The 24,287-nt window shown below is 34.4% G+C and overlaps 2 protein-coding genes across 4 annotated transcripts; both read right to left on the bottom strand.

Moving 5' to 3' along the window:
- On the bottom strand, positions 127 to 16,676 carry LOC18595035 (serine/threonine-protein phosphatase 6 regulatory subunit 2). Its single transcript, XM_018123402.1, has 20 exons — positions 16,554 to 16,676; positions 16,359 to 16,445; positions 15,246 to 15,349; positions 12,708 to 12,794; positions 12,549 to 12,624; positions 12,377 to 12,451; positions 12,189 to 12,242; positions 10,400 to 10,459; positions 10,003 to 10,119; positions 7,358 to 7,452; positions 7,049 to 7,251; positions 6,655 to 6,752; positions 6,335 to 6,438; positions 6,089 to 6,254; positions 5,858 to 5,980; positions 5,017 to 5,099; positions 2,819 to 2,960; positions 1,754 to 1,783; positions 1,337 to 1,407; positions 127 to 1,199 (listed from the first exon to the last, which is right to left on the bottom strand). Exons 2-20 carry the CDS (start codon positions 16,395 to 16,397, stop codon positions 578 to 580), a joined length of 2,349 nt encoding a protein of 782 aa, XP_017978891.1. The 5' UTR covers positions 16,398 to 16,445; positions 16,554 to 16,676; the 3' UTR covers positions 127 to 577.
- Positions 18,586 to 23,840, bottom strand: LOC18595034 (U3 snoRNP-associated protein-like EMB2271). 3 transcript variants are annotated; one of them, XM_018123957.1, is made up of 7 exons: positions 23,268 to 23,840; positions 22,617 to 22,959; positions 22,055 to 22,279; positions 21,525 to 21,753; positions 20,558 to 20,739; positions 19,636 to 19,701; positions 18,586 to 18,836 (listed from the first exon to the last, which is right to left on the bottom strand). In XM_018123957.1, exons 1-7 carry the CDS (start codon positions 23,387 to 23,389, stop codon positions 18,759 to 18,761), a joined length of 1,245 nt encoding a protein of 414 aa, XP_017979446.1. In that variant the 5' UTR covers positions 23,390 to 23,840; the 3' UTR covers positions 18,586 to 18,758. The 3 variants fall into 3 exon arrangements, with proteins under 3 accessions (XP_017979446.1, XP_017979445.1, XP_007022856.1); XM_018123956.1 differs by having other exon boundaries at positions 23,275 to 23,840; XM_007022794.2 differs by having other exon boundaries at positions 20,558 to 20,736; positions 23,275 to 23,840.

Here is a 24,287-nt window from a genome sequence, read left to right as displayed (position 1 = left end):
ATCTTTTAATTTGAGAAAATTTCGCATCGTTTAACGAAGACATGGCATAGCCTTGGTGATGATTTTTATTAATAACCCAAAATAAAAGAAGAGAGACTCTTTCCCACCACAACAGACAAGAAAAGGAATACAAACAATGTTGATCAAAAACACTAGACTATACCTGTTGAAGAAAGGTCAAAGAGGGAGTGCGGGGTTAAGGAGACATGAGAACGTCATTCACAAGAAGAAATCATTTCTATAATCATTCATGGGAACTGGGTAGGGAAACAACAATTATGTCATATAAACACCTTCTTGCGCTAAAAGTTACCCGCCATTTCCTCAATTACTAGCACAACCTAGACAACAACAAATTAAATGTTGCTTTACTTGCCTCCTCCAATTTTGCCCAAACGGGCCAGGGCCAGGGCCTGGGCCTGGTAAAAGAATCATTAACTCTGATCGACCCAATGCCCGAATAACCAACCCTGTACACAAGGCCAGCCTGGTCAACCACGCAGTGTGTTCATTCCCCACATCCATGTCCGCACCCCACATGAGTTAGCTCAACTAAACCAATTCTTTGGGATTTACATTACTCCTCTGTTTCTTCAGCTCCATCCTTGGTAATCTCAGGGGCACATTCTGTTCCTGAAGCTCTCTTCTCCTCCTCAGTAACAAGTGGACTTGAATTCCCACTAACAGACTCTGATGGCTCAGGAGGTTTTGAACCAGGGTTTTCATCTGTTGATGCACATCTCCCCAACGCAGTTTCATTTGTATTGTCAGAGGATGGAGCATCTTCAGTAGTACCATCTGGGTTAAGACCACTACCTTTATCCTCCAGTTTCACTTGCACTTCACCATTTGGGATGGTACAAGATTCATCAGAACCGGATGCTTCACTGGAATCCGGGGTCTCTCTCCATTCAACCCACGCAGGTGGTTTATCATTTGCACTTGGCCCAGCTTCTCTAGAGTCTTCAGACACGTCAGCGGAGTTATCTTCTAATTTTGCATCAGGCACCTGAGAAGATGTCGCCGTATCATCCAAGTCATCATCTTCACCGACAACAACCTCATCTTCTCCATCGCCATTTACAACACCAGCTCCCTCATTATTAGGTGATGGAGAAGCAAGAGCACCAATTGAACGTTCATTAGAAACTCTATCATCTTCAAATGCAAACCAGTTGGAATTCGTAAAAAGAGACCCACTGCAAACAATAAAGAAAATGCCCCACCAAGTAGGTCAAGCGGTTGAGTCAGCACAAAAATAGAAAATTCAACATGGACAAGAAAGTTACTAATTTCTCATTTCCACCAGTTAGTTCAAAAGAAGATTTCAACCTACCTTTCTTGGTCGTCTCCTAGGCGCAGAGAAGATATCACAACTTCAGCAGATTCATCATCAAAGTAAACATCCTGACAAGTACAACAGCAATAGACCATTACAGGTATTCGCAAAAATTCTTTTACCAAAAGAGAGGGAAGAAAAACAACAATCTAAAAAAATAAAAAAGGAAAGGAAAACCATTGACAGGGGATGTTCTTGATGATAAAAGGAGATCATATTTTGATGACCAAACTAACAACAGAGTGCAAAATCATTAGCAAGAACTAACAATTCCACATTATAACAAAAGGGAAAAAAGCACAAAGAGGAAGACTCCTCAAAATAAGTTTTGGCAAACTTTTTCCTACACAATTATTATTTTGACCAACTGTCCAGCTATTGACTTGAAATTTGAGATCATAACACGACATATACCTCATCATCTCGTTCAAGAGAGCCATGTACCTGAAACAAATGGAAAAGATATCATCAAATGAATAAACAAACACCTCCACATTTTAAATCAGAGTGTCTACTAATTTAACGACAGAATGAATACACAAAGACAAATATTGAAATAAAAAACAAATCTAAACTAACAAGATTTAAAAATACAAAGTAAAAACTAGAGATAGTATAGTCAAAGACTAACAAGTTTTATTTGCTAAACAACATAAAGACATTCCTGATACAGTAACTAAAATGAGAATAGTAGGGAAAACCACTGTTTTTTATATAACAAAGCATCACCGTTTCTTGCATAATTACAAAACTATTTGCAACAAGGTCCTGTTAGTTGGAAAAACAAATACATAAAGACTTGAGGGTTTGAAAATCGAATGCTCAATAACATTGAACAATTGAATTCTCGATAACATTCAAAACAACAGATTACATCCCCATATTCCATTTACATACAACAGATGAAAAACTTATAGCCTCTTTATCTTTTTTATTTTCCTTTCAGATAATTAGCATCTCCAATTAATCCAACAAAGAAAGAGGAATGAAATATATATAACTTAAAATGAACTAACAGATTGGTTGCTTACATTTTATAGATAAAAGAACAGAAAGAATAAGACAGATTTGGTGTTTCAACTATCCACTCCGAAGAATGAAAACAAAAAAAACAAAACAAAAGCAAAAACCAGATTGATTAGGGTTAGGATCAACTCTTATAACCTTTTATGTTGACCATGACTTTTACATCCAGCTACAACAATAAAGTGGTACTCGATCTAATCTAGAATTTATTTGTCCTGAGACTAACCAATTCAAGGCTAATTCATAAACTAAAAACTGTTCTTGATATAAATGGTGTATTTATCCACTCAAACCAAATGCCCAAGCTTCCATCTTTCTTGCTAATTTTCCATCCTTTTATAATGCAGAATAATTTCTTATTCCAGAAACCGTATTCTCTTGGTCTTGGTACTCAATAAGTAGATAAATAAAACTCAAATAAAGCTGAATTATTAAGAAAGTTTTAGAAAGCACCTCATCCATATCGTCATTACTGTAAATGCCATATCGAAATGCCTGGCTTAAGTTATTTGCTAAGGCTGCAACATCATAATCCCTATCTTGGTAATCATCATCATCACTATCTCTTGTCCGGTCTTGTAGTGCAGTTGGCCTCCTGTCAAAATTGATGAATCATATTAAAGAAACTCAGAGAGATATAAATATTACAATATCAAACAAAAATGTTAGCGGCAACTTGAAGAAACTTCCAAGCATTTTCCTTGTCTGTGTTCCAGTTTTTTGCATGGTAATAAACAATTCAAGTAGCTAAAGCTCATTCAAAAATCATTTTCGTTTCTGGCCTGACATTCAAAATCATTCAAGTTCTTCAGCTTGATGACTGATTTGAAAAAGAAAGGGCTACGTCATTCGATGATAAAATGACAAATTAATACAGGATTAAAGCTAAATTTGCCACTGTACTATTGCCACTATACTTTCAATTTGATTACTTTTGCAGAGGGGAAATTTGTGATGTGCATGTTGAAAAAAACATACATGTGGCATGCTGATTTGGAAAAAATGAGTCTGCTCTTTCTTTTAATTTTTTAAAATTTATCAAAATTTTGTTTTAAAAGAAAAAATTAAGAAATATTTATAAAATAAACAGTACAGAGTGAAAAGGGGAGAGAGAGAAGGGGGGAATGTGCTGGATCTGGCCATCCGATACTGGCACCAGACGGCCAGATCCAACCTTGAAAACAAGAAAAACAAACAGAGGAGAGACGTAACACAAAGAGAAGGAAAGAGTGAAGAAACAGAGAAGAACATGGAAGGGAGAAACAGGGAGGTTAGAGAATAGCCAGATCTGACCTTCCAAAGCCGATCTGTCATCTGCTGCCAGATCCAGCATTGGAGTTAAAAGAAAGAGAAGTAAAGAGAGAGAAACAACTGCAAAAGAGGAAAACAAAAGGGAAGACCGAGAAGGGAAAAAGGGAGGGGAGGAGGAGAGGGAAAGCCAGCCAGCTGCCAGCGGCCACAGCACTGCCTGCCAGTGCAAATCATGGCTGCTAGGATCGGGGTTATTGCCAACTAATCAAAAACACCTGAGATAATATCATGTGACTTCACATGCACTATTCCATTATTTTTGTCCAAAAAAGCCATTAATTAAAGTAAATTGGCAAAATTCAATACAATTGAAGTACTAAAGCAAAATTCAATATTGATGCATGGTATAATGGCAAATTTGACCTTAATCCTAATCAATTCTCTATGAATATCTCAGAATATCAAAACCACATATTCTAATCAAAAAGGGATCATAACTACCTTAAGAATTCAATTATCCCAACAAACCTTCCACCTACACTAAAGAAAACTGACCAATAATACACTGCCGGTGATTATATTAATTAGCTCCACTATTTATCAAGGATAAATTTACATTGTTCTGAAAGACCAATTATAAGTGTACATAAAACATTGTGAAATTAAATAGCTTTTGAAAATTCAGCTTAACCCGTCAAAAGAAGCATTCTATAAATTTAAGACAGCACTCTCCATAAATTTGGCGTTCCCTCACCCATGCTTTTTTCTCCCATCACAACTTTCTGTATACCAATTATCACTCTACACAAAAACTTAGCAGAAAACTATTTTACTGTCTCACTTAGGATTAGATAGGCAAGTAGACTGCAAGAAAGGTCTTTTAGTATCAGATCAAGAATTACAAGAACCTGAAAATTCTAAATATCTGCTAATGGTATAAGCAAACAATTATACCCTAGTATTTCGGTCAAAGAAACTGGACACATTGGACAACTTGCCTACGGACACTGACTATAAACTGACTATAAAATTAAGGTTGAAGTGAAAAATTAATTTTGCAATCTAATATTAGATCTCCAATCAATAAACTAATCACTTCTTCCCTCTACTTTGTGTAATTTCATTAATCTTCATCCATTTTATCATAAGACTTATCACAAAACAGTTCTACTACCGCATATAATCCTTGTCCAACTATACTAAGTGAAATTATTATCCAGGATCGAGGTTTCTGTAAATTGGGATCAATGGAACTGTAGCAATCAAGGCAATTCCAACAAGGCTCTACCGTGCACAAAATTTAATTTTAGCTGTGCTGAAATTCACCCAAAAATATGGCAATCACGAATAGCCTCTAAAAAGAAGAGAAAAAGAGCAATATTCAGAGGAAGATGACCTACCCACAAGCCCACTGGTAAACATTTTCTGTAGCATTACGCTTTGATAGGAAATTTGTATGCCAATCAATCCATTCACTATTTTCCTGTCAAAAGAAAAACAAATTAAAAACACAACTCTTGAAAGTGGACCAAAATTTTGAGCCTATAGGATTTTGCATCTCTGACAGCAATAGGCAGAAACTTCCCTTGAGAACATCCCAATGGTTAGTACTTGGAACTTTCAACTTGGAAGTCATAGGTCCAAACCTTGGGAATGAGAGAGTCAGGTAATGAAATGGGAGAAGGCTACCTCCCACATTGTGACACCAGACAAAGATAGTCTGAAAGTACGGAGACCAAAATGCAAACATCCAGAGAAAAAAGATAAAATTTTGACATGACAGTATAATTCCAGAAGTGTTAAACAACAATATAATAGCTAAACTTATAAATAAAGAATCAAGAGTCACCATGTGTAATTTAACACACTCCCTCGGTCCCAAAAATTATTAAGAAAATACATTAAAAGCACTCAAAAAAATTATAATCATCACCTTATTTAAGATTCCTGTTTCTTTGTCCTCAGTTGATAAAAATTCTTACCCTAGACATCTTTGATAATTTCACACTATGTGAGACTTAATTGTGGATGTTTATATGCAACATCCCCAAATGGAAACATAGAGTTATCACCGGATAGACAGAATATTAGATATCATTCAATTTTAGAGATTAAACTATACTTCTGATTCCCTAATCAGAAATTCAAAAACATTTCCAGATGGGTTAAGTGTTGCAATACTACATAAAACACACAAAAGTATATAAAAGTATGCAAAGAAGACTGCATAAGAATTAAAACCTGCAAAAATGCCTGAATTTCACCATTGCTATTCCCAAGCTGAACTAGTTTGTTAGATATACGCGTCAAGTGTCCAATATTTCCTATCTTGGGTGGTGCTCTACCTTCAGCACTAATTGTTGGCTGCAGGAGATTGGAACACAGGAAAAACCAAGCACCAATTCAACATTAAAATAGAGAGAAGGTGCACAATGAATACAAGATCCAAATAAAGTATGACTGGATAACTACCATATTTGGATCAGAAGCTAACGTGCAATTCTTTTCTGCTTCAAGTATTTTTCCCACAAGGTTACATTCACGAAGAAGATGTTCTACAAGTGGAACATTTTTGCTCTCTAAACATGACAAGATTATGTTCTCTACGTGGTGATGCAAAAAGTTGTTGTAAGGATACCTGCACAGAAAATTAAATAAGGGAATGAGAAATAAGATCTAATCAGAAAAATCATCACATTGCAAGAATCTTAAACTTACTCAAAGAACAAGTTCAAAATCCTTTGCACAGCTCCCAGTCGCATCAATTCCTTTTCAGCAGCTTCACTACCAACAGTCAGCAAGACAGAAATAAACTCGACAATCTGGAAAGCCCCATTTCAAATTACAAATAATCTCATCAGCTTTTTCTAAATGGGCAATTGATGATACATAGAAGAGGACCATTAAAATAGCAATCGAGTATAGAAATTTATAAGTTCAACCATAAGCTATAGCTGACTCATGCAGGGGAAAAAACACACTCAATTCTCAAAATACACAAAGATAATTTATAAAACACAAAAAAAAAAAAAAACCACCTTCAAGCGATGTTTCCCAAGAGGTGGCTGCAACTTTCCGTATGTTGTTAACAAGGTTGACTCTGAAGATGAAACATCCAAAAGCTTCAGTAAATCACCTGCAGCATAGTAACCTGATTTATAAGTTCTCCTGTGGGATGACACTGACATTTAAGTGGGATGGTAACACTCTTTCTTTCTGTAATTTATATCTAAACATTTTCATAGACATGTAGTTGAGAGTTCTTCAAAAAAAAGTGATTCTAGGAAAATTAATTTGATAATAAGACATCATATGCAAAGAAAAGAAAACCCCTTTAACATCTTCGGTTAATTCATTTTCCAAATCTGAGCAAGGTGAGTCTGCAAAAGGATTTGTTTGCAACTAATAGTAAATTAGAAGAGATTACTTCACCTAAGCTCTCCAGCATTCCTTCAACTGTCTCAGGGTTTGCAGCTATCAGTGACCCTTGAGAGAATTGGCGGTTATATGCGTGATATACACCCAATGTTAGCCTCTTGGGATCTAACAAAGATATGCACACAGACAAGGAATTGACCAGAACAGATTTTGGTCTTGAGTCTTCCAAAGCATGACGAAATAATCTTCCGATGAAACTTCATGACAGCACAGAGAAAAAAAAACCAAATTAAATGATTGATAAGTCAGAAAACATATTGGACACATCTATAAGCAACATGAGAAGAAAAGGACGAGACCTACTTTGGGCTTGTAACTTTCGCAGCAAGACCATGAGGAGCAAATCGTGTTATAGCACATAAGGTTTCAGCTGCATTGGCATGCACCTCAGCAGAATCCTGTAAAAAAAAATTTGAAAATACGTTCAATGGATACTGACAAACATTTCAACACCAATAATGAACATGACACCTTAATTACATGCCTTCAATGATCATAAGTAGGTGATACTCTTTATAGGTCAGGAAAAGTTTATGCGGAAATAATTCCAAAATACCTAACAAAGAATCAGTACATCTCTATCATTACTAAACTGGCAGACACTAATTCCATTAGTGGAAAAGAGTTTGATGAATGGTGCAGAAATCAGCACTTGTGCAACAAAGAATCAAACAACAGTGTTCTAATCAAGGTACAAGAGAACAGCAGAAGAATTGGGTTTAAATAAAGAGAAGCCCGTTGGACACAAAGTCAAATATGTATTTACAAACGAGGTTTGCAGATAGCCCTCTTTATCTAGGGTAATCTAATTTGTCTTCCATGTTCATTTCTCTTCAACTTTATCTCATTTTATTTTGTTTCATTTCTAACTTATTCTCAGGCTGATCCTCCATCAGATATCCCTCTCTGAAAAATAACATCAAAAGAAAATAAAAAAGTCCCTAATGGTTGACCTTTTGGCTTAACATCCGCCCAAGGTGTCTCCCCACCATCACCACCACCCATTCTCTCCCTATAAATAACCCAACTAAGGGAGGAAAACGAGGAGGCAAAAGTAGCAAACCAAATATTTACATATCCTGCTAATTTCTAGCAACCCAAGCACCCTATACCAAAAAAAAAACCCAATTAACAGCTATTAGAAAGAATCTGAAAGCAAATATTAACTTCAGTAGTAAATGTTTGATAAAGTATTCATTATTTGAAAGAGAGAATTAGATGTTGAGTGACAGTAGGGGCTGCTTCAGGAAAATTGGAAGATGCAAGGCCGGTTTACAGAAAAAATGAGAAGAAGCTCATCTAAATAAACAGCAAGAAGAAACAGGGAATTAAGAGAGAGCCTGAACAGAAACAGGAGAAAAGGGGAAAGAAGCAAAGGAAAGAATAAAAATAAAAGAAAAAGGATGGAGGGAGGATCGGTTGGCAACTGGGCTTTCCGCAGCAACACCAAGGAAGCAGTATGGAAGAGAAAGCACTTCAGAGTGAGGACAATTTGAATTTTCAGAATTAAAGAGAGGAGTCCACCATACAAAAAGATACCTTTATTTATAAAAAGAAAAGAAAAAACGAATTTGATAGGGGTGGTGGACTGCTGTGTCATCTGGCCAAAGTTGAGTTCCAATAGCATGCTTTTGTTTTATTTTGCAAAATGAAAATCATTTAAAAAAAAATTAAAAATTGTCCAACATTGGAATTTGTAAATGAAATTTTAGTGACCACTTTTTAGGAGAATTCTTGATATAAGGAAAATTTTGCAGGCTACAACAAAGTATTAGGTGAGTCTCAAAATATCTGTACAATAAATAGATTGATTGAAAATCGTGATCAAAAGATTAAATGAAAACAAAAAAAATAAAATAAAATGTGCAAGTAGAAAGATATTGAGCATCATGGAGTAACAAAATGATAAAAGAATAATAATATTAATCACCAGGCAGTTGAAATATAAACATGAATACCAAGTAAAACAAAAAGTAAGATGACAATTTTTGGGCTACCCTTTCCTTCTTTTTTTTTACAAATATAGAAGAAGATATAGTAGTAAAAATCCCCAAAACATCGAAATTGTCAGAAATATTGTACTGACAAAATTCTCGAAAATTCTCAAGGTACACAATTTGGCTGACCCTGCCAAAGTGTTGGGTTGGCCCCAAAGAATTAAAAGATAAAATGAAAATGAAAATAAAAACAAAAACAGTAAGAGTAGAAAGATACTGAGCATCATCATGGAATAATAAGATGATATATATAAAATAAAGATAATGACATAGCAATTGAAATAACAAAAGATCTTAGCGAAACATCATGACACAATGTAAAGAAAACGGAAAGAAGGTGATTTTTGAGCTACTCCTTGTTTAATTTGCAAAATAAAAAAAGAATACAGTAATAAAAATCCTTACGTCGGAATTATTTGCAATCTTCTAGTGACAATATTTTGAAAAATCCTCAAGGTAAGGCATACTTTGCCAACCACATCGAAATGTTAATTTGGTCCCCAAAGGTTCTTGCTACAAAAATTAGCTGTTTTGTGCTATATACATATGTGTGCGTGCGTGTGCACACGTGTGTGTATAGTAGTGCTGCCATAAATGCCTTACGATAAAAGAAGACAAGCAAATGTTCAAATTTGGTTACTTCAAATACACCACTCAGGAGTCATTAATTGAGACTAGCTTATACTTTTTACCTAAAGTGCTCCTCACATGGGCAAGGTTGGAAGGAATATAAAGTGTCATATCCTTAGAGAAGATCAGGGGCTTAGTATCCTAAAACAGTAAAAGAAAAATAAAGGCAAGATGGTAAAGCCAGTGCACAACAAATTAAAGAAGGCCAATCTCCACACCTGCGACCCTCACAAAAGTGTGGAACTGTCAAGTGACAACCACATTTTATGAAAGTAGAAAAAATACAAATTTGCTATTGCTCAAATAGTCAAAGGCACTTACTGAAGAGCTGAACTTGTCCACGATCATCTCCAATACATCTGTATCCTCTATCCATTGCATCGACTCCATGTAGTTTGTATACATATGCTCATCAGCACCAATCAAACGTATTAAAACCTAATTAACAAGGAATGACTATCATAAGCTAATATTAAACCTCTCAGCAGGGTAGCAAGGGCAATCTAGAATCAAAAGTGTATTTTGTGAATTGCAAACTACCAAAAAGATTTGACAACATGAACAACTTCCATAACAAACCAAGTGCACAAGTAATCTCATTAAATGAGAAAAAAAAAACACCTTAAGCATATGAGAGGTTCATATGTGCAAAGCAACAGATAAAGATAAGATAAACATGCTTTTCAAAAAAAAAAAAAAAAGATAGATAAACACCAACCTCCATTATGGAAGTTATGCCAATCAGGTCAACTAGCTGCTTGACAATTTCCTCATGACCCTGCATAGCAGCATAAAGGTAACAAATCAGATCAATAGTATACAGGAGACTTCAAATCCAATTCAAAGACAACATCTCCATTCCATAAACAAAGCATTACATGCAGCAATAAGCATCCACAACTGCAACACAGCCATAGAGATGATCCTAAAAGGACATGAAGTTGAGCAAGCACTTTATATTAACATGCATTATATTACAGATTCAAGTGGCACACATCAGATTATCCAAATTCCAAATAATTCAACAACATTATCAACACTAAGTCTTCTAAAAGTCCATAAAAACCGATGGCATTCTTCAAAATCTTCAAGCATCAAACATCTCAGTCCTTACTCCTTGTTACATTGACACGTATCCATATAGAGACGCATCTAATATAACACCACTGGTTGCAGCCATATTTATGCTGCCAGCAAGGGAAAAAACCAAAGAAGTTAATAACATAGCTATTAGAATTTACTCTAATCACTAGATGTTTTGTACTAAATCACGCAATGCAGTGTAATCTAAATTTTGAATCTTCTAAAACTGAAAAAAAATCAATCAAATCAAAATGTAAAATGACTCCACAAAGAAAGAATCAATTTCACCTAGATATGAAATTCTTGGTGGAATAAGCTAGCCAACTACAAATTAAAATGATGCACTATTTTCTACTACTCCTAAGTACTTCTACAACTCCTAATTAAATCTAGAACTCCAAACAAATCTGCTTAAAATAAGGGTGAAAAAAAAATACCCCCACCATAACTCCTTTTGGGACAGGTGATGTTCTAAATTCCACTTCCTGTCCCACAAACCAAATCAATCTAAATTCTAAGTAACTTAAGTTCAGACAGTGAAGTGCTAAAGGAGAGATTCAATCTGCATACAAAAGTTCAATTAAGATAAGGAAATATACAGCAATTCTCAACACAGCCATCCAAATTTAGCAAGATAATATGTCAAATTAAAGAAAGACCCTCTTCCCATTGAGAAGTTTCAGTCTTCACTCATAAAGAAATAAACAATAGTTTCAGTCAATTTTTTCATGGATTCAGAATAGAAATAATTAATTTAGCTCAATCTTTAACATGCAAAATCACATCCACACTTCCATTCAGAATTCTCATTTTACTTAGACAAGGTAAAAAGGTTTTTCTACCTTAACCTATGAGTAACAAAACAACAGAAAATTATGCTTAAAATTGGAATAAAGTATCTGGAGCTACTGTAGTCCCAGAACTCTCATAGTGATGAACCTGCAAATAGTCGAATTAGAGGTGTGAGGAGGGACTGCAACGGCTCTACTTATTATTGAGTTACACCGGTATCTTCTATTACATCCTTTATGCTAAACAGGCAAACAAGACCAGGAAAAACACAACATCTTTTACAAATATTTAACTGTTCAAAGAAGATAAGAAAAGAAAACCATAACAGAGATAGAGCTAACCCTCAAAACAAGGGCACAAGCAAATTCAATAGGTAGATAGACCAGATGGCAAACACATCACAAAGTCCTAATTAACACATGGCCATTTGTTTATGATTACATCAGATTTTCCATGCAAATATAAAATTTTCATTTTCATTCTTGGCACACTTTGTTGCCAATGTATAAATAGTAAAGCAAAACAAAATTTTCATACATGTCATGTAATACCAACAGACAACCATCATTCCAGTTTTCAGTGCATAAACACAATGCATTTCTCAATCCAGTCAAATAAAATCTTAAAGATACCTTAATATACTGCATGAATGGCAATGTCTTCCGCAACAGCAGACATATGACAACCTAGCAAGAAACCATAACCAACTATAACAAGACATTCGAAGTTCCTTATATTTTTAAACATAATAAATGAAATGAAATGCATAAAAGCTACGAAGTTAAACATGCTAATATTTCAAAAGTTCAAAATCGAATACCTTACTGAAGTACCCTGCCAACAATGTGCTGTGGGAGTGATTCGAATCCAAAAAGGAAAATAACAAATTCATTAACTGCAAACAAGCAAGCACCAAATGATTTAAAAACTAACATTAAAAAAGGAAAATTACAACTCCAGAAACAGGGCAAATAAAAGGGTCAACTTCTTACTTCCTCATCTTCGACCAACGTCTTAAGTATGATATCAACCTCACATGTAAAGATCTCACATGCGATAAAAGGAAACCTACAATCACACAAATCAAAACATTATGTATAAAGTACTATCTTCAGGGGAGGGGGGGCACAAGCTCATCTAATAGAACCTACTTGAAAGTTCGCTTCTTCTCAGCATCTTCTGGAGGTTCTACCACAATATATTGAAGAAGTTGTTCAACCTGAGTCTTCTCACGCAAGCTGCAAATGAGAACAATATATGACAGTGAAAAAATCAATGAAGCAAAACTTTAGCCATTAACATACACAAAATTTGCAAAATTGCAGCTTAAATCCAACCCTCCCAAAGTTCAAGCTATCAACATCCTCTGAAAGGCCCAACTAAGGTTACTTCATTTGCTTGGAAGGACCTCAACAAAGGGTTTGATAGATACTTTTTGCACACAAAAGAAGCAGAGTCAATTCATCATCTCTTTCCTACTTGCCCTTGGGCAAGAGAACTTTGGTATATGGCTAATGCGTTGTTGCTGGTTAATTGAAAAGGAGTTAAACAGACTTGGAAGGGTTCACATTCTTGTAGAGGTACAAAGCTATTGGACACTTGTTTTAACACTTTATTTTTGGTTTCATAGGCAGCATCTGTTAGAATTACATGATACTCAGGATATTATTAATCTTTACTTCTGTAAAAATTAGCATTGTACTTGGGTTGGCATCCCCTTTGTGTCTTTTTAAAAAAAGGAAAAAAGGCAGCTTCATCTAGCCATACCTTTGGTAGACTAGCAAGCGATAAAAAAAGCAAACAACCCCACAAATTACAAAAACTATTCAAAGAATTTATTCCAGATAGATAGCTCCTTGGTAGCAATACTGCCAGAGGCTATAGTACGTATTGATTACATTTCACATTAAGCTCCAGTTATTAATAGACAAAGCATTGGCTAATAACAACTATAAAGCAATTCTTCATAATATAATTATTAATAAAGAGAGTACTTTTTCCAAGTGAACCAGCATGACATTCTATATACAAATATGGGGCCTAAACTCAACTGAGCAGCTCCACCGAAAGTTTCATCAAATTTAGCAAAAGATCTCCATCAATCTTGAACTGATTTTTCCCCAATGTAGCTTACTTGGTTTTCTACATATTTAAAAGCATTGTACATAATGCTTCACCCTGCTTCTACATGTGTTCTTCGCCTCAAATTCAACTCCTTTTATGTTGATTCAAAGCTATAATCTCTTAGATAACCATTTGCATTTCTTTTCGAGTAATTTATAGGATAACACCCAGTGGTATGAGACGATAACATTTGCCCCTAAAGGTTCAAAAAGTGAGACTTAACCACCCTGAGGAAATTTTCCATTAGCTTTCAAGTTAACACCATTAACTTCTTCCTCCAGTTCTCCGCACACAGCATTTTGTTTTTCATTTTTCTTTTTCCCTTCTCCTCATCTTCTACTGAGTTTTGAAGTGACTTTGAACTTTGAACTATTTCTCTCTCTCTATAACCATGTGATTTCTGATTTACTTTTCCTGATTACTGTGTTTTTTTTTTTTTGGTTTGCAGCAAAATGGAAGAATGAATCAAGAGGATTTATGAGGTTTAGTGGGTTCTTCTAAAAGTGTTTTTTCCTGAACTTGAAGGGAAAGAAAGAACTTTAAGCACCTTTTTTACATTATTTATCTTATTAATAGTTTTTTTCCTGATTGCATTTGTAATTAGTTGTCTTAGATGGAACGATGCTTCTGGAAAAAGAAAAGAAAATGAAGTTTCAGTCAGAAAAAAAAAAATGTTTTCCAGTCATGGCTGCAACAATTAAATAATCAATTTACTTGATTATGTAAGTAATTGTTCATGTTCTTATAGAGCTATTATCATATCTGGGGGGTGTTTCACCAAAAGAAAAGCCTTCTAAGAAATGAAGAGAAAGAGTGAAAGTTTAGGCTCATATATATGAATGGTGATTCACGGCTGAAATTTGGAGACACGCTTGGTCAGTCCATAGGCTGGGAACATCTTTTTTTTATTTTTGCCAGTACTTTGAAGATTAGAAATAAAGAAATCATAAATCAGATAGAAGTAAAGAGAGAGTTCAAACACTCTGAAAGATAAAGACAGGGAAGGGAATAAAAGATACAGAACACATGGTAGAGAAATGAGTAATGGTTAACTGTGATAGTTTGTAACCAAAGGATAACTTCTTTGGAGTGGTTAAGTCTCACTTTTTAAATCTCAGTGGGCAAATTTTTTTTGCCTCAAACCATGAGGCATTGTTTTGTAATTTACTCTTTATTTATTAATTTTAACTTTACATGTCAAGAAGACATGCATCTATGATGATCCCAATACCAAAAAGGTGAATGCATTTCTACATAATTGCCCAAAGATCTCCAAACACCCCATTATTTAATTCTTAATACATTGTAAAACTAAAATTCCCTGAGGATTTCAGAAGCCTTAGCCTAAGGCTTTCATACTTAAAGCCATTTCCTATGATAAAACATTAACAAATTGTCTCATTTGTAACAAAACCCTGCATGGTGATTAAAGTCAAAAAGCACTAAATAAGCACATCAGAGCCCATATTTACTAAATTGCAATGTGATGGTATAAAAAAAAATTTAACATGCTGGGAGATGAAAGAACAAAGAAAGCAAGCATATGTGGAGACTAAAAACCATACAAGTTTATTAGCCGCCCATTAAGGGCTTTGCATTCCTGAATGATTTCATCCTCATCAAGAAGCTCTTCCAATGTAAAATTTTCCTTATCCAAAATTGTCTCAACCTGCAATGATCATGAAATGGAGAATTGACAAAAGAAAACAAAAGTCATACTTTCTAAAGAGTACTGAGACAGAAAATAGTAAACATACAAGTTGACTGTAAACTAACAGCAAGCATAGCCTTGGCCCTTAAATATCATTTCCTTTCACAATGAGGATTATTGGCAAGTACAAAAAGGGTAACCACCATTTACCAGCCCCACCTAATATGTAAAAGATAATGATTATTTACAGGATATCATCTTATGCTTCCAGAGAAGAGTATAGCAGCTGCGTCAAATCCATATACTTTCTGTGAATTCTTTTCTGCTGCAATTAGCATGACGATGCAAGCTTAAAAATTTTCCTCCACGGCCTTACCTACTTGAGAGAAAAACACAGGGTCCGACTATTTCTGGCTCTTTGCCTATCTAAAGTATAATCTACGACAAGGAGAACAAAAACAAAGTATTTCCTTCCTCCCCTCCAACTTCCTTCTCAATAAAGACAGTGAGAATATAGAAAACATTGATCCCAGAGCTACCAACACTAAATTTCACATTTGAAAATACATCCATCGATTTGAATAGTTTAATAAAAAAAGAAAGGTACTCGTTTTATCCCATAGCAAACGCTGTTTGGTTTGTAGACTTGAATTTGAATGGATGAAAATTATATTTCAAGTAAATTCAGAGTAAGAGGACGATGCCGCTTAAAAAAACCCTCTAACAATCAACAAAGTTGAAAAAATCCATAAAAACCAGCCCATAGTCCATTTTTGTAACCCTATGCTAACAATGAGGAGCATCCAATACCTAAGGCATTTAGTCAGTTCCAGATACTGAAACACAATATTTTCAAGCCCTCGTTATTTTTCTTGCATTTTATCCGGCAGCCAAACAGAATATTCACAAGCAAGAAACCCCAGAATTCAATTAAATACACAAGAAATCAAAAACACATCTGCATAGATCAAAAATAAGAAAATAAAAAAAAAAGAAAGAGAAAATCGAAAAAAAAGGCAAAACTCACAGGAGACGCAGTGGACAATCCAGTCATACGCCAAAACATCTTTGCGAAAAATCAAAAGCGAAATCGCCTCAAAGAAAGAACCCAGATCTGAACCAGAGAAAACCCTAGCAATCGGCGAATTTAAAGAAACAAAACAAAAAGATCCGCCGCAGAGGAAGCCTTAGAAATCTGAACCGTACGGATTTGAAATGTAACCTTGAAAAAAGTGGATGGTAATGGGATTGGATCGAGCCGATGGATTTGGGTGCGATGGAGAGAAGGAAACCAAAAAGGCACCCGTAATCGCGGGAGTGTTTGGAGAAACTAAAAATAAAATAAAAATGTAAAATAAAACAAATAAATGTGTAATATATGTGCGCTGAATTATTATATTTTTTTTGTTTTTTATTTTCCGCATGAAAGCGTAAAAAAATTACCATTTTTTTAATTATCAAATAATATTATGGAGTAGGAATAACATAAAAAGGACAAAAAATATTTTCCCCAATAAAGCTGGAGGTTTGTTGTCCACTTGCTTTAGGAAGGGCATTTAATGTGACCCAATGACTTTATTATTATAATTTTAAACTTAAGCCAATCAAAGCCAAATTTTTCATCTACAAAATCATAATTTGATCATTGTTACCTGGCAATACATTAAATCAAAGGCAAATTCTAATCTAGAAAAATTATATATTATATTATATTGTATATTGTAAAAGAATATTTATTATTTCTCAATTTCATAAAAATGATTAACCTTGAAATAAACACTCTTCAAACCCAAAAAAAAATAAAATAAAAAAACATTTACCTTCTCTTGTGACATGCTAAACCACATAACTTGCACTCCCGTCTACCATTTATTGGAAGATTTAATTCTGGCCAAGTCAGCTTCTTCATCCCTCACGTCATGATATTAGTACATCCCTTCACTCTAAATATAAAATAGACTTTAAGTTATATAATTTAACACATAGTTTAGAATTACCATTTAATTTTTATGTCAAAGTTGACAACAACCGATCACATATTCTTCAAGGTCATAAGTCTTGTCATTATCAAAATTCTTGATCTGAAAATTTTAATACACCATGATCAAACTTCTTGTTTTATATAATGATTAATATCTTATACAATAATCAATATTTAGAATATGTTTATTTAAATGTAAAATATATATTTTTTAAAATGTTTTCAAGACTTATATTATTTAAAAGACTTCAAATTTATTTTAAATGTAAAACATTTTACAGGTCAATAAAAAAAATATTCATTGATTACGTAAAATGTCTTATACTCCTGAATAGCGTAAAACATTTTTCAAAGAACAAAAAAACTATTCTTACACTAATATTAGCATAATAAGTGTGATAAATATTAATATTGAAATTATTCAATAATATTAAAATTAATTAAAAAAATATTTTATAATGAAATCATTTAATGTAATTAATATTTATATTTATGAATTGAATAAACTTACAAATAATTATAATAAAAAATATTTCGAAGATCATCATATAATAAATACATATTTATAAATATAAATTTTGAATGTTTTACACAATTGAGGAATATTGACATGTACTATAGGAAAAACAATTTATGAATATTGATATCTTTACAGTGTTATGATAAAAAAAAAATGATGAAATGGGAAGCTTTTTTAAAATTAGAACTTGCTTTCATTATAATATGAGATCATTTTAGCACTCAAATAAAACATTTTCGGCAAGATAATACAAAAAACAGAAAATATTTTTGACAACTTATCTAAATATCAGAAAACTGTAAAATATTTTATACAGTTGTTTTACAATTACCAAACAAACCCTACCCTTGATATATCATTTTCAAAATACAAGTGTCACGAGATGATTAATTTCCCCCAAAAGACGAACCTAATATGAGATTAAAACATCGTCTACCTTTGACATTCTCCCCCACTACGAAGAGAAAGAAAAGAGCTTTGGAGAGAGATGAATATGATATGATGCAGAAAGGTTTGGAGACGAGACTATAAATCAACCATTTTGTAGTCTCAATGCACTGAATGAATCCCTGAAACATATATTGCAACCAATGGCCTATTAGCTAATTGAGATTCTCCTGCAATTCTAAGAACCCCTGTATAAAATAATGTTGTAATTGACAAATGATTTTCCTCTTCTCTTTTGGCAATTAAATGAAGAAAAACGGATGCTGTAAATGGGAGGGAGGATTTGTTGAAAGCGGCCATTAAGGCTGGATGCATAACGCCAGAACGGTTAACTGATCATAATATATCAAATTTTCTTTCCTTTAAAAAAAGAAACAACAAAAAGAAAATCTCAATGGTAAAGATACACTACTATGTTTACACTGAATTTCTCAGCTCATGGTAGTCAAAACTGAAGAGATGCAAAATCTTGTCCTGTCTTACAAGAGCTTCAATGATTGAATTGCAACTCCATTCCGAGCAGTTGGATGGCGTCCCCATCTTCCTAGTCTAGGTTCCTGCAGCAAAAGTATTTTGAAGCACCAAGAAGATTGACAAGCTGCCATTTCATCTTAGAAACATAAAACATGCACACACACAAAAGTATATATAGCAGAGTCTCACAGTAGCCCTCCTTAAATAATATCACAGAATGAGCACCCATTTTAAACCATATATATATATATATATATATACTTGATAAGCCAAAATAAAATTGATCCAAAGAGCTGTGCCCACGCTCAAACTGATCCTCACTATGATTCTTAATCCTTGAAGTTTAGGTAGAAAATGTAGTATAAAAATCAACCAGCATTAGAGGTAAAATTGCTAAGGGAATTTTCTAAGTTTTCCTTGAAGAATGAAACCATGGTATACCTTCTAAACATGAACTGCTCTGCAATCAATCTTACTGATGTTCATGTAAAACATACAAATGTAAAGACAAATAACTTTCGAAATTTGTCATCATGATTGTAAAAAACATAAGAGTAAGGCACCAAACCATTATTCAATTGAAAGATAACATATATTAGCCACCAAAGAATTATATTGTTAAAAAAAAAATGATGTGGAAGACTTTCTAGGAAAATTAATACATAATAGAAATGATTTGACAGTCTGCTAAGAACTAAATTTCTTTATTAGGAGCCAAATTTAGCACATTAGGATGTAATTACAGAATCATGGTTTGTTTTTAATGAACTTCATATAAAATGAACAATTCAAGTTAATATTCACACCCCTCAACCAAACTCAGAAATACAAAACGTTTATGCAAGAGACTTGTCCAGATCATGTCAAGGACAAATGCCTCACCTGCCCAACTCCAGCAATTAGAAACTGTCCAGAATTTGCAAAAGCCAGGGAATTAACAAATCCCACCTGTATCATGCAAAGGATTCGGTAAGCAACCAAAATGAGATAGGAAAAGGTCAAACAAGAATGCAATACTATGAAGGACTCAACCTCACTAATATTCCAAAAGAAGAGTGAAAAATATAAAATTATAAGAAACTCCATTGGATTAACGAGTGTTTTTGACCTTTCTCAACCGAATGCCACTCATCTTGTGATAAAGATTTGCTAGAAATGATTAACGAAACTTCTGTTACAATAGAAAAGTACAATAGTGTCTTGTCTCAGCCATTTTGTCTTACTTGTTGAGCTTTTGCACCTTAGTAGACAATATAACCTACTAGGTCGAATCTGAGTTAATGGAGATAGTAATTTGTTTCAAATCTCATCAGATAAGTGTTAAAGTGAAGTGACTGCAGCTGACCACATTCCCAATAGCATTCCACCACTTCCTTTACAAAATTGTAATACTTTGACAACAGCTTAATCATGGATCTTTTCCAACAGTTTAAGGGAAGAATACTTTAACTAGGAAGTAAGAGTCACTTAGAGCATATACCATATAAAGCATCTAATCAAGAGATTTGAAGCAATTTCAATCCATAACTTTGATCTCTAGGACTTCTTTGCACAATCCTTAATGCTAACAGCAATGAAGAAATACCAGTATCTTTTTGTAAAGTTCGGCAATGCATTAATTAGTATTTCTCCAAAGACATAAGTTTCAGTGGAGAGTTAAAGATACATGAAAATGATTATGGTGACTATATTCAGTTCTTTACAAAAATTTGAGTTAGCGATAGATAATCCAATGGCCTAAAAGTGCAATTGAAAACTGTAGTAAACTGTTAACTGAGGTATTGCGTAGGTGACTTAAACTTACCAAGGGAATGCCATATAAGGGCTGGATGTCCTTTCTCCCACTCTCAATGGCCCATAATTGAATGCAGCCATTACCAGCTCCTGATGCAGCAAGGTCACTGCCTCTACATACAGTGATTGAACTGACCCAGGAATATGTTGATGAACTACTATAGCTCTCAATTTTGTGATCACCGTTCTCTGCTGAGTTCAAGTATGAAGCAAACTAAGAAAAGAGGCTAACAATGTACACAAACAACCTAAAATCATACCTAAAAGCTGGCCATTTTTGTTTCTTTCTTGACTGAAAACAATATCACACCAGCATTTGAACAGAGAAAAGATTAAAAATCAAAACCAAAAAGAAAAACACTAAGAGATAACTTAGGCATCTTTAAGAAACCAAAACTTGACAGAAGAAATGTCCATTGGCCAGGCTACCCAGCCCACTTTAGGCGGCTTAGGCTAAGATTTTTTAAGCCTGAGCTAGCCTAAGCCTGACCCAAAGTATTGTTTCATTAAACAAATAAGATATTATATTTATCTTTAATTCTAATATATAAAATCATTTTATAATTATTCAATGATAAAAGCATGTCTATGGGCGATCTGGGCTAGGCCTGGGCTTAGCTTTGACAAGTAGGCCTGCTTTACCGCTAGACACCTCTCATAGTATTACCAGAGATCAGATTGCAAGAAATCATTAAATAATTTTGTGTGCATAAGGAAAAGTAGCATAAGACCAATTGACAGGATCAATGACAATCAAGACACAAAAAAGTCAAAATTAGATAATTTTAATCAATAATATTATCGCAAAATGATTACTTCAATAGTATCCATGATCAGATTAAAAGCAAACATAAATGATAATTTGTGCACAAAATGGCAGGATTAAAAAGAATGCCATCAAAATTCCCAGCGGCCAGCCCTCCCTCTTCTAATATCAGAACTAGTAAAAACATGATTTATTGAAATATGTGATTTACCTAAACGGATATTGGGGATTTTTTCACTGCCTTTTTGTTCAACATTCTGACAGGCAGGCAGCAGAGCATGAGCATTCTTCACAATGTATACAGGTTTCTTTCTTCCAATGCTCCAAAGTTCAATACTTCCATCGTCCGAGCCAGATAAGAATTCATCATTGTTAACAAAGCAGCAGCATTCCAAAGATGATGGTGGAGGACGAAATACCAACCGTGACTGGTCAAGGACCTATTTAGCAGAGTGCAGAACTGATGCCTATCAGATATGCAGAAGAAAAGCAAAATCCCAACCTACAGCTTGATGCCAGTAATACCACTAGTTGTTTAACACATTGGTCAGAATAAAAGGTGGGCTAGAGGATGTGCAGATTAGAAGATATCCATCTAGTTTGATTGTAATTACAGAGGAAGCAAACTTTTAATGCAAGCATGAGGTACTCCTTAAAAGTAGCTCCACATCAGTGTTGTTATTTTTGTCTGTGGTTGTCTATTTGGAGGATGAACTAAAACTTCTAACTAATCATGTTTACCTTAAACAACATCATACACCGATCACGTCCAACAGTCAACACTCGTTCTTTCCTTAGGCAATCAAGCGTCAATACTTCACTTTCATGACCATATATTGTGTCAATGTAAGCTCTGTCTTCCATATTCCAATACTTGACTGTTCGATCAAATGATCCAGAAAAAAGATCTGCCGTGCCTTGCCTAAAACTTAAACATGAAACAGGTTTTTGATGACCTGGAAATGCCTGTCAAGCACAAATTAAAGGTCAAATTGAGAAAGCTGTACACTTCATTATTCATGGAATTGAAAATTTGGAACAGGTTAAGTGCAGAGTAAATTAAAAGAAGACTCAAGCAAGGACACAGCATGATAATAAATTTTCAAGAATCTTATAACTGGTAAAAACCAAATGAGCATATAAGCCCTTGATAGCATAAAAAGGTCCATCATGTGTAAATTAAATGTCTTTAACAATAATATATTCTTTTTTTCTTTCACTTTGGGCCTTTTCTTTAACTAAAGAAAAAAGCATACAATTTTATATAGCATATCCACCAAGTCTGAGAATAAGCCAGAACTACCTGTAAATGCTCTCTTGTACGAATGTCCCACAGATGAACATGGCGGTCCAAGCCTCCACTTGCCAAATATCGCCCATCAGAACTAACAGCCAATGCTAAGACATTTCTACTATGTTTTTTAACTCGACCACGTGGATCCTTGGCCCCATGACTCTTAAGAATATCTTCACTAGGCCATTGGTACTTTGCACTTTTGCCACTTTCTACATCCCATTGTAAGATAGTACCGTCTTTGGATGCTGAAAAGCCCTTCAAGTCATCATCAGAGAGAGCTACAGCAGTAACAGATTGTTGGTGCTTCACTAAGACCTTAAATCCATCAGTAGTTTCTGGTTTTTTAAGTCTGACATGAGCACATTCAACAATGTAAGCATCCAAAAGAATGTCTCAACAAGAAAGCAAAAATAATCCTAAATCTTTCCAAGGACTTCAATTCCAAAGAAACTAGTTTTATTGTTTACTACCCGACATTTACAAAAGACATTTTCTCAAAAAAGAATGTCAGCAAAAGATACAAAGTCAAGCTTTAAACTTTCTGCACCTAGAACAAATAGAAAAAACACAGGGAAGGCTCGGGAACTGTAATTGGAAATTGTTATTCGTAAAAGTTACATGTACGAACACATTGGAAAAGGCTAAGACGGCTTTTACTTTTTACCTGGAAGCAAGGACTCTCCTTGCCCTGCCGCTCTCCTCAAGCTGCTCCTGCTGCAAAATCTTCGCCACAACCGAATCCCTGGCCTCTTCCCCTTCCTCCCAATCCTCATCCTCATCTTCTTTCTCCTTCCTTGCTATTGCCCGCATCTTATCCAAAAGCTCCGTCGCCACCCTTTTTCGAATCTCACCGGGGGTCTCCACATCATCCTCATCCTCCTCCACTCCCCCGCTTGCGTCAAAACCCCCGAGAATCTCTGCCTCCTCTTCTGAGTCGCCTGACTCAATGTCATCGTCCTCGTACTCCGTTTTCCGCCGCTTCTTGCTCTCCGCTTCGAAGAATGGGCCATTATTCATGGAAAATTTCCCGCCTTTTTGCCCTCCTTTTGGGGCCGACACTCTCTTGTTCTCGTTCTTGCTCTTCATGGTTCAACAATCAGTTTCGTTTTTATTTTGATTTTTATTTTTAGTGTTCTTCCAAAGACACGAAAAAGAGAAACACAGACAAGGGGGAGGGGTTTAAGACTAGGGTTTTTCTGTCAGGCGAGGAAGGAAGAAAAATGATGCCGCAACTCGTGTCTTTTAAAATGTGGGTCGATTCGATTCGGTTCGATTGCGGTTTGAAGCTTGGGTCGGTCCAAAAGCGGCCAATACCAATAAATAAAAATATTCAGAGTAAAAATCAAATCCATACATAACTTTAGGCTTATAAGATAACATTTAAATTTTATTTATTATTAAAATTTTAAATTTTTTATTTTTATGTAATAATAAATATTATTAACATTTTAATTCAAATCAAATCAAGATTTGTTATTTAGAATGTAAAATGTAAACTTTACTTAGGTCTTTTATAAGTTTTAACTTTTTTCTTATAATATTTTTTTCCTTCGAATAAGTACTGTTTATTTTTAAAAAATCATATCGTTAATTTCACTCAATATGTGTTGGATACTTAGAAAGAAAATAAAAATATTGTGCTACACTAAACGAGAGAAAGTCATTATTGCTTTCAAA

This window comes from Theobroma cacao, chromosome 6 (assembly GCF_000208745.1).
Source record: "Theobroma cacao cultivar B97-61/B2 chromosome 6, Criollo_cocoa_genome_V2, whole genome shotgun sequence".
In the NCBI taxonomy this organism is placed as follows: Eukaryota; Viridiplantae; Streptophyta; class Magnoliopsida; order Malvales; family Malvaceae; genus Theobroma; species Theobroma cacao.
Note: the sequence above shows the minus strand (reverse complement) of the source record. Positions and strands in the feature narration are given on the sequence as shown.

Bases quoted from the DNA above. Each gene is read 5' to 3' on its own strand.
- LOC18595035 (XM_018123402.1), bottom strand. From the start codon at position 16,397: ATGTTTTGGCGTATGACTGGATTGTCCACTGCGTCTCCT. The intron at 5,981-6,088 runs GTAGTTATCCAG...AATCTCCTGCAG, and splicing joins TAGCTTCTGATCCAAATATG to CCAACAATTAGTGCTGAAGG. The intron at 5,100-5,857 runs GTTTTAATTCTT...TTCTTTTGACAG, and splicing joins AAATTCAGGCATTTTTGCAG to GAAAATAGTGAATGGATTGA.
- LOC18595034 (XM_018123956.1), bottom strand. From the start codon at position 23,696: ATGAAGAGCAAGAACGAGAACAAGAGAGTGTCGGCCCCAAAAGGAGGG. The intron at 21,754-22,054 runs GTAAACATGATT...TCTGCTAAATAG, and splicing joins GGTGTATGATGTTGTTTAAG to GTCCTTGACCAGTCACGGTT. The intron at 20,740-21,524 runs GTAAATCACATA...ACTTGAACTCAG, and splicing joins AATCCCCAATATCCGTTTAG to CAGAGAACGGTGATCACAAA.